Here is a 9,982-nt window from a genome sequence, read left to right on the forward strand (position 1 = left end):
CTCTCTCATTTTGTTGTTGTTTCCATTGCTGTAAAAAAAATTAACGGCTCCCATTTAAATTCCAATGGTATGTCAGTATACGAATGTGTTATGCTCATAGCCGACCTCAACTTCGTCTCTTTAATAGTGATCGAGTCCCATTTCTACAATACCACGTGGAGTTAAATCGAAAGTAATGGCCGCTGGCAGAACACTAACTGAGTCAGTGTGGCCATGACCAAAACTTATGTTTCCATCTCAGTCCATTTTCTAAGTGATACTGTCCATAAATTCCACCCGCCAGATCAGAGACCGCTCCGCCCCCGACACAAACACCCTTCAGAACCAGCCAGCACCACTTGGACTGCCTACTTGGACGCAGCAGACCCTCCATGTGACCACCTCATCTTCTCCCGTCTCCGACCAGCTCTACCCGGCCCCGAATTCTACCCCTCCCTACCCCATCTGACTTTACCACCCCGTCTCCGACAGGGTCTACAAGAAGGTGGCCCCGAACAAACAAGATCGTGCTGTACGTGGAGAACCGTGAGGTGGTCATCAACGGGAGTAGCCCGCCGGTGATCCGCGGGGTGGTGATAGCCGACTCCGAGTACCTGCAGAGTCACAGCCTGTACGGACAGGGTGCTGGTGTTCCGCTACGGACGTGAGGACGAGGAGGTGAGGGAGAGGGAGAGGGAGATGGAGAGGGAGAGGGAGAGGGGAGGGAGAGGGAGAGGGAGAGGGAGAGGAGAGGGAGAGAGAGGGAGGGGGAGGGAGAGGGAGAGGGAGAGAGAGAGAGAGGGAGAGGGAGAGGGAGAGGGAGAGGGAGAGGGAGAGGGAGAGGGAGAGGGAGAGGGAGAGGGAGAGGGAGAGGGAGAGGGAGTGAGAGAGGGAGAGGCAGAGAGGGAGAGGGAGAGGGGGAGAGAGAGGAGAGAGAGAGGACTGGGGGAGGGGGATGAGAATGGGCGGATAGGAGTGACTGAAAAGGAGAGCAGAAAGGCATGAAGTGTGGAAAGATGGTACAAAAGACCGACAGATTGAGGAATGGTGAGCGGAAAAAGACGCAAAGGATGATGAAGACAGATACGAGATCTTGGATCGAGAAAGGCGAAAGCAAGCAAGAACGAAGAAGGTAGGTAAAAGACGAGGCTATGGAAAGACGAAAAGGGGCTGGGAGAAAAGGGGTTAGATTTGTGAGGATGATGAGGGAACTATTAGAGCTCACATAAAATAGAGGGTAGTATAAGACAATGAGTGATCTTATTTGTTTGATAGATACAGACGATGCCGAAAAGCAAGAGAAGTGAACGTGGCCCAAAGAATCAACAGAAGCAGAGCAGTCGCTTTTTTCACTCACCGCTCTCAGAAGCTTTAGGGCTCCAAGTTCAGTGAGCTCTACGTTTTACGGTGATCCAGAAAAGACCATCCAGCTGGCACACCTGTCTGTCAGGGAATAACCACTCGAGTACGGGCAGTGCTCCACAATGACAAGATCAATATCACCCTGCTCTATGTCGGCTACAATTACGGAGCCACCGTGACCTCACGTCTCGAATAGCTGGATCACTCTGGTCCGTATATACGCCGGTCACATGATCCGGGTAGGTACTGCCAGTGGCAACAGCAGTTGTCCTGTAAGGTGGAGGGAGGGGCAGCCACCACGTGACCCCGGTCTGCGTGCAGGTGACTCAGAGCGGGTAATTACCGTACCGAGACAGAAAGGCGATCGACCGGACTTGTTCCGCGAGATCGTAGCGTAATGCGTATGTAGGCGTCAGCTTCCTCTATCCTTTCGATATTGGCTTGCCTGGACGGCCGGAAACGGCAGAGGAGACGTGAGTGCGGCTCTCGGTACTGTTCGGGATTCGAGTTAGGTGGGGTTCGGGAGAAATTGGTTACGGAGCGAGCGAAGCGAGCGGAGTCTTACGTAAAACGGAAAATTTCTGAGTATGAGCGGCCGGCCGGGCCGGCCGGCCGTGGTCACGCTTTTGCGAGGCTTTATCTCAGCAACCACTTGACGATTTACATGCGGTAATTTTTGTGGGGTAGCTTCATTCCTTCTACCAAGTATTGGACTATTCCCGATGCATGTGGGTGACCCCTTATGCACGTGCCACGTGCAAAACGAAGAGGTGTCACTTTTGTAATTGTTGCAATATCTCGGTAACTACTTGGCCGATTGCGCTGAAAGTTGGCATGTAGGTAGGCACCCACTAGGCACTGCATATCCATGTGCCAGAGTTGGGGTGCTGCTGCACGTGCGCACGTGCAGGGGTCGTTTCCAGATCTCGAGAACGGCTGGACCGATGGCGCTCAAATTTGGTACATGGTTAGGGACCGGTTAGTAGGCTGCCGTGCAAAAGTCAGTTGGGACCCATTTTGCACGTGCGCACGTGCAGGGTGCCGCTTCCAGATCTCGAGAACGGCTGGGCCGATTGTGCTCAAATTTGGCACATCGCTAGAGACCGGTTAGTAGGGTGCCGTGCACAAGTCAGCTGGAGGTACCCCCTCGAAATTTCGCACGTGCAAGGCTCACCCTCTCGCTCGCTCCGTTAGTCGCCCCCAAAAGGCGCTATACTGGTTAAGTTGGGCTGTTTTGGTTGATCGAGGGTGCATGCAATAGGAGGGCGTGGTTATGGAGCGAGCGAAGCGAGCGTAGTCTTTCTTAGATTAACGGAAAATTTCTGGTATGAGCGCCGGCCGGCCGGGCCCGGCCGGCCGTGCGGACGCTTTTGCGAGGCTTATATCTCAGCAACACTTGACCGATTTACACGCGGTAATTTTTGTAGGGTAGCTTCATCCCTTCTACCAAGTATTGGACTATTCCCGATGCATGTGGGTGACCCTATGCACGTGCCACGTGCAAAACGAAAGAGGGTGTCACTTTTGTAATTTGCAATATCTCGGTAACTACTTGGCCGATTGCGCTGAAAGTGGCATGTAGGTAGGCACCCACTAGACACCGCATATCCATGTGCCAGAGTTGGGGTGCTGCTGCACGTGCGCACGTGCAGGGGTCGTTTCCAGATCTCGAGAACGGTGGACGATTGCGCTCAAATTTGGTACGGTTAGGGACCAGTTAGTAGGGTGCGTGCACAAGTCAGTTGGGACCCATTTTGCACGTGCGAACGTGCAGGGTGCCGCTTCCAGATCTCGAGAAACGGCTGGGCCGATTGTGCTCAAATTGGCACATCGCTAGAAACCGGTCAGTAGGGTGCCGTGCACAAGTCAGTTGGAGGTACCCCTCGAAATTTCGCACGTGCAAGTTCACCCCCTCGCTCGCTCCGTTAGTCGCCCCAAAAGGTGTTATACTGGTCATAAAGTTTGTGTGAACGGGGATTGTTAACAATTGATTCACTAGCTTGGTAAATGAACTGGACTACAGTCACCAAGGCCATGTCGTACACCGGTTAAGGACAACACATCTGAATCTATATGTAAACAATTATGAGTCATTATATTTTTATGCGCCTTTGACATACCACGCCCGGTGGCAGCAGTCGGTAACCTGACCGTACCGCTGAAGGCCGGTTCACATTATGTCCGACCAGGGTGGCCACAGTGGCCGGCAGACTGTGCCCCATTGGGGTAAGGGAGCACGGCGGGCCACTCGGGCCGAGCCGGATCAAAGGCACGGCCGCGAGCCGCTCTGAATGGAGCGATGGCGGGGTGAGATCCGTATCGGTCGACCGGCCGCGGACGCGGACAGTCTGCGGGGACAGCACTGAGGTGCCCCGCTGAACGGTAGCGAAATGTTAAAAAGAGTGACAGCAAAAGGGGAGGGTGGTTGAAAGGGTTGGTTGGCTTGAGTTAACTAAAAATACGTACATACATGGTACAGCTGTCCCTAGAATCATTTGGAGCTTTCCAATGTGCCTATTCTAAAAACAGTTATCTTGGACAAATGAATGTCATCTGTCGCGGACGTGGTCTTCTGAATGTCATGCTCCAAAGATCGTGAGTAGTTTTAATTCCAAAGGTATTTTGCCAATGCTGAATGGAAAACCACAACTGATAGGAAGGTATGTCAAAGTACAATGCCAATGAATATATCAACGAGTCTGAATCCGCACATGACGGTGCAAAAGAGCAGCCGTAAGTCATGAATGGTGAGGGACGCCTGAAGGTCGTCGGGCGTTGACATTTATCTGGAGTCGCTCTCCGAGTAGAGGAACAGGGAGGGGCGTGGCCGAGGCTCACCAAACCCATACCGACCGGATATATTAATGTACATATACTGGACGGTTGCTAAGGGAGAAGCCGACGCTGGCATATCACGTGACCGGGCCCGGTCACGTGCAGCATCGGCTTAACGACTTCCGACTATGTGCCGCGAAATTGCCGTTTCCTGGTCGTTTGAATCCGGATTCGAAGCAAATCCGGTTAAGAAGTGTCATGGAAACGGGGCTTATGTTGGCTCATCGCAGTGGGACTTGTGGTCCACCCGTGCCGCGGTTTGACGTTAGCTGTCTATCGGGCCACCGACTGAGGTGTGATTTGAGGACAGTGTCGACTGCCGCCAGCACGTCGTCTGACGCGTCCGTCAACCCGGCAGGTGATGGGGCTGACGTTCTCCAACATCATCATCCTGCAGACGCAGCAGCTGCACCCGATGAAGGAGTCCCCACAGACGGACGGGCCGCCGCGATCCACACTGCAGGTAACGACACATACCTACAATACATAAAATACAGAGCAATACATAAAATACATTGCAATCGCAGTTACAGTTCCGTCTCCGCAGATTGACAGGCCACCACGCTCCACTCTGCAGGCAATATAGCTGCCTACACACATACAAACAGCGCTGTCATAGGCGGGCTACACATCAGCATCAATCGCCGGGCTTAAGGACCGTCGCACTCTGTAACTGAAATGGATGAGCGCTACATTAGCCTGCAGGCTATTGTTCTTTCTCTGCGACCTTTGTATCAGTCTGTTTTTGTCCCATAACGCTGATATGCACCGCCAGCTAATGCACACATGACACCGCTAACAAAGATAACCGATAACCATGAGCTATTTATGATCGCGCGCGGAAAGCTGAAAGCTAACATTTATTCAGAAATCTCCGGCGCTGGCATCGATAAACACATTTTCCACAATTCTTTTGGCAGACATCCATTCTGCTTTCGCCTCCGTAATCCTGCACAGAGAATGCAAATAAAAGAACGCCGGAAATGGGAATTGCACATCTATTTATCAGAGATAGCAAATTACTCTGCAGATAACAAGAAGCATTTCATTATTTTTCGTCAGCGTTAGTAGCGGCTGCAGGGTCCGAACAGAGCTGCTCAGCCGGCGCTGTGACAGTGTCGGACGGAGGCTGACTGTGTGCCAGCCCTCCGTCCGAGAGGCCGTGTTTATCCCACGTTTGCCAATCCTCTTGTGTTGTTTCTCGGACGACTCTGGCCGTGGGCTGTCAGTCGCCGCCGCCGGACGCCTGGCCACCGTGGCTGTTTGCTTTCCTCTGTCGCACGCACTGACGCCGCCGCTTGGGCCAGTCGGTGGATTACCACCCGCGGGCTGTCAGGACGAGGCGGCGTGGGCGTAGAGCCTGCTTAGGTGTGCTGGCTGACGCAAAAGATCACGTTTGATCGTTTCGTCTGAGCACCCCACGCTGCCATACAGCGGAGAGACTCGTGCATTATTTATTCGAATGTCAAACTCTGCCTTTGTTGCATCATCGATTTGTTTTTGCTCAGCCTTTAAGACTTTATAACCTTGCATAGTTTATATGTGCCTGTTGTTTGTGTATTTTTATACATTCACGATTTATTATGTCCCGGCTAGTGCGTGCGTAAAAATGAATGAAATATAGACCTTTTTACTATACATATACATACATCAAACAATGAGGCTGACGGTAAATGCACAAGTGAAGTCGAAAAAACAGATAGAAAATAACTAAAAAAAAAAAACAATATTTGTGACGAGCGCATGAAAGTGGTATTTTGACGTTCAACTAAACCTACGCCAAATATGGAAGTTCAATATCTCCGTTACCTCTGAAACCACATCACATTCTTCAATCATCTCCCCTGCATTATATTAGCCACACCCTATCACTCGCCGCGTGTGACCCCGCTCATCCCCATGTTTCTGCAGAAGACGATCGAGCGCCACCTGTCTGCCTGCGGCGTGGCGCACGCGTTCCAGTTCCAGGTCTCCTCGTGCGCGCCGCCCTCGGTCTCGCTGTACCCGGCCAAATCGTACACCGGCGCGCCGCTCGGAACATCCTACGAGGTGCACTTCTTCGCAGGTGAGCTAGCGGAGCCGTTCGGCGTGGTTCCTAACGGATTTTGGATTCTTACTATGCATCTTGTTTATGCTATACAGCCACATTTTGTGTCGCACTATTTCTGAATAATTTTTATTGGATTTGTTTTGGAATGCTGCAAACATTTTTTTCACTATCGTTGTGAAGCGAACACGCAATAAAGTTTTGATATACAGGGTTACGTTGAAATGCTTTGAATAGATATAGCACGTTTCACAACAATGGAGTTGCACTTGCACGTACACTATTTCTTTTCTTGTCAGTGCTGCAGCTGCATGATAGCCTGCACAGGACGGTCACCGAAAAAAAGCGTACTTTTTCTTGGTCAGCATATTTTCTTTTTATCTGTCTCTGAACTACCTTCGAGGCAGCACATTCTGTCACTCATTTCTCTCTCACTCCCCTGCCTGCCAGACCGCTCGCTCGGGCACTCTGTGTCCCCCGGTATACCCCGCTCTGACCGCGCCCGGTGCCGCGCCGGTGGGTAGAGGCAGGCGGGGCGCCGCCTGCTGACACCCACCTGCTGCCCGCAGGCAAGGCGCAGTCGGAGAAGCCGCTACGGCGCGCCTCCGTGCGCATGACGGTGCGGCTGTGCCAGCTGCCGCCGCCCTCCTGCGGCCCGGCGCCGCGCAACGCCGTGCTGAAGCAGTTCCTGCTGAGCGGCGGCCGCGTCCACCTCGAGGTATCCCTCCAGAAGGAGGTGTTCGTGCAGGAGCAGAGCATCGCCTTCCGGGTGTTCGTCAACAACGGCTGCAAGAGAACCGTCCGGAAAATCAAGGTGAGCGGCCCGGCCAGAGGGGACGGTGAGCCGTCTTACGGCTGACTTCAGTTCTCTGGTGCTAGATGGTAAACGTGAGACTTTATGAAAATTACGGACTATGGTCTCTTACGTACTAGACGACGTTGCGGGACTAAATATAAGTCATATGCTACTTTCTCTGGTGTTGACAATCTCTGTAGTGTTCTATTTTGCTGACAATTATCAGAAGCAAAGATACAAGGCTATTTTCTGTTATACAGTCCCAGACACTCAAAACATACAATGGAATGCCAAATTAAAAAAGCGTTAAAAGCGTTAAAAGCTCAGTTAAAACATCAGAAACCAAAACAAATCAGCCGGCATTGTTTCGTCGTTCCCAGTACCTCAAAGGCTGCCGTCAGGGTCCGCTCTAAACATCGCCGATCCTTTATGCGGGCTGTTTGGACTGCTGCCTGGAGTGGCTCTCCCCGGGGCGGAATCGTGACAGGTTTGTCAGTTTTGACAGTCGCCACGGCGTCCAGAGCACAAAGTTAGCGGCTCACTATCCCGCCGGCATAGAAAACCATCAAATATTAGGCAGCTTGGGCCGGTAAGCGCGAAACAATAACGACTTCTAATCGGTTAACTTATTGCCCGTTGCTGATGACAGCGTGGAGAACAACGCTCCCCTTGGAATCTGGTGTCTTCCCATAGCTCAGAGGCAGCCGTCACCGGCAGCCGTATCGGCACTCGTTATTCCCCGTGAACCCGCCACCGACGACGGCTTCACGACACCACCCGGGACGGGGCCGGAGCGGCCGCCGGACGTCAATCTATCGACGCGGGCACCCGAGCCGGTCTTTTTCCGTCTGGTCAATTTCATAGATCATGCAACATGTGGCCCTCAGGAGCTCCAATACCCGTAGCGATCTAGATTTGATTTCGGATGTCTGTGACATCTTGTTTTCCGCATTTTCGAGATATTTCGCGTCTGCCGCGCTACAAGACACGCCATTGCTTAGTAATTTCTTCTCTCTGACGTTTCTTTTTCTGCGTTTCAGGCGGAGGTCGTCCAGGCAGTGGACGTCGCCATGTTCAAGTCCGGCAAGTTCAAGTCGGTCGTGGCCTCCGTGGAAACTACTGAGGGCTGTCCGGTGGTCACCGACGCCACCCTGGTGCGCGACTTCGAGCTGGAGCCGCGCGTTGGCTCCTTCAAGAACTGGATCGCACTGGAGGACAGCCCGGAGCGCGGCGGACGCCTCTCGCCCTCGGTGGTCGAGAGCGCCGTCGACTGGAGCAATTTCGCCGTGCACGTCTCCTACTACGTCAAGGTGAAGCTGCTGCTGTCGGGTGTCGGAGGCGGCGTCAGCGTGCGCGTGCCCTTCATCAGCGTCCGGGAGACGGCCGCCGAGCCGGAGACGGAGGCGGCCGAGAAGGCGCCCGACAAGGCGCCGCCGCCGGCCGCCGACTCCAACGGCGACACCCAGGAGATTGTGGCCGCCGACGTGCACGCTACGAAGGCGGAGGGTGCCGCGGACGCAGGGCACGAGCCGGCGCAGAACAATAACGTGCAGTTGGACGAGAACGGAAAGGTGTTTGTGCGGCAGGAGAGCTGTGCGCGGAGCAGTGACGTGTAGTGAGGGGGAGATGCGAGGGAGATGACGTACCGCGCGGCGGCGAGGACGCTGGGGACGCTGGACAGTGCTCGCAGTTGGACGCGAAGGAGAGCTGTGGACGTAACCACGATTCGTGTGCGCCCACGTGCGTTTGCGTGCATTTGAGTGCGTCCACGTATTTCACGTGCTTATCCGAGTGACAGTAGCCGTTGTCTGCCACGTCTGTTGGACGTGACAAGCTGTCGATCTCCCTCGCCCGACCGCCTCCGCCTAAATGCTGTCCGCCTGACCGTCTCGGGCGGGCCGTCTCTGGTCGCAGGGGATGAATGTACCTATATGTACAGGAACGCGGAACAGCTCAAAGGACTAGGCCCAGGGATGAAAAGCAATTAGTGTAAACAATGCGAGGTCATCCGATCTGCCGGACAGTGGATGGTCACCGTCAGATGTGAAGGCATGCATAAGTTGTTGAAACTTGATAGTTGTGTTGTGAGAGAATTCATTTTTTTTTTCTAATCTACGAAATCTTCCTGAAATGCGCTTACTTTCCACCGCATTGCACACAAAGCGTAAAGTACAGGTTTAATGATCTATGCGTAGGTTCCTACAATAGTTTCTTTTCGCGAAGTCGAATTTGGCACCATCTTGGATCTCGAATTAGGGACCGTGACCTGGGGTGCCAGAGGTTTTTAAGTTACGTATCATCGTCCATTTAACCGTTAATCTCATGCTGTTTTGCTATTTGTAACACTACTTACCGAACCATTGATCAAATAATAATTATACATGCTTATATGACGCGAATTAAAGCTGGGCCACGCTACTGACAATATGAAATGTGCTGACCGCCTTCCTTCTGTTTACGTGTCTCCGTTTCGCTAAACATTCTTTGTTTTGTCTGCTCGCACCAGAAACTATTTTATACTTGCAGAGACTAGGGTACTCATGAATGTATGTGTGTTCTGCCCCTCACTCTGGTCAGATCACTAGCAGGGCTGACCGGGTTGTTGTTCACTATTCCGAAAAAAGTGCGTGAGTGTATGCGATCGGCGCGTGATTTCCGCGTTTCATGAGTCTGTATGAGCTGTCCAGAATCACACCCATGTCGCCATATCATTCGGCACCATTCAGTGAATGTTTGATGTCTGCAATATTAATACATTTTTGCACTACCGCTGAGGAATATTCCATTCAAGGGCCAGTAAAACCTTCCTGGATTAAAAAGAAAATCGCTCTGTTTCCAATTTGAACTCGTTTCATGCGGCACATTAGAGATAACAGTAGACGCAGTAGACATACCATAGACAATCGCTAAATTTGTGTAACGTTTTGCATGATCTTATAACACTCGTTCCCTTGTCTATTATT

General features: G+C 52.4%; 1 protein-coding gene across 1 annotated transcript; it reads left to right on the top strand.

The window, feature by feature from the left end:
• The first annotated feature begins 626 nt into the window (after positions 1 to 626).
• LOC122387132 (arrestin homolog) lies at positions 627 to 9,782 on the top strand. The gene is made up of 5 exons (XM_043377027.1): positions 627 to 657; positions 4,535 to 4,639; positions 6,088 to 6,241; positions 6,754 to 7,037; positions 8,060 to 9,782. The coding sequence occupies exons 2-5, from the start codon at positions 4,538 to 4,540 to the stop codon at positions 8,633 to 8,635; spliced, it is 1,116 nt and encodes a 371-aa protein (XP_043232962.1). The 5' UTR covers positions 627 to 657; positions 4,535 to 4,537; the 3' UTR covers positions 8,636 to 9,782.
• Positions 9,783 to 9,982: the final 200 nt, after the last annotated feature.

The sequence above is a fragment of the Amphibalanus amphitrite genome, unplaced genomic scaffold, assembly GCF_019059575.1.
Source record: "Amphibalanus amphitrite isolate SeventyFive unplaced genomic scaffold, NRLGWU_Aamphi_draft 000274F_arrow, whole genome shotgun sequence".
In the NCBI taxonomy this organism is placed as follows: domain Eukaryota; kingdom Metazoa; phylum Arthropoda; class Thecostraca; order Balanomorpha; family Balanidae; genus Amphibalanus; species Amphibalanus amphitrite.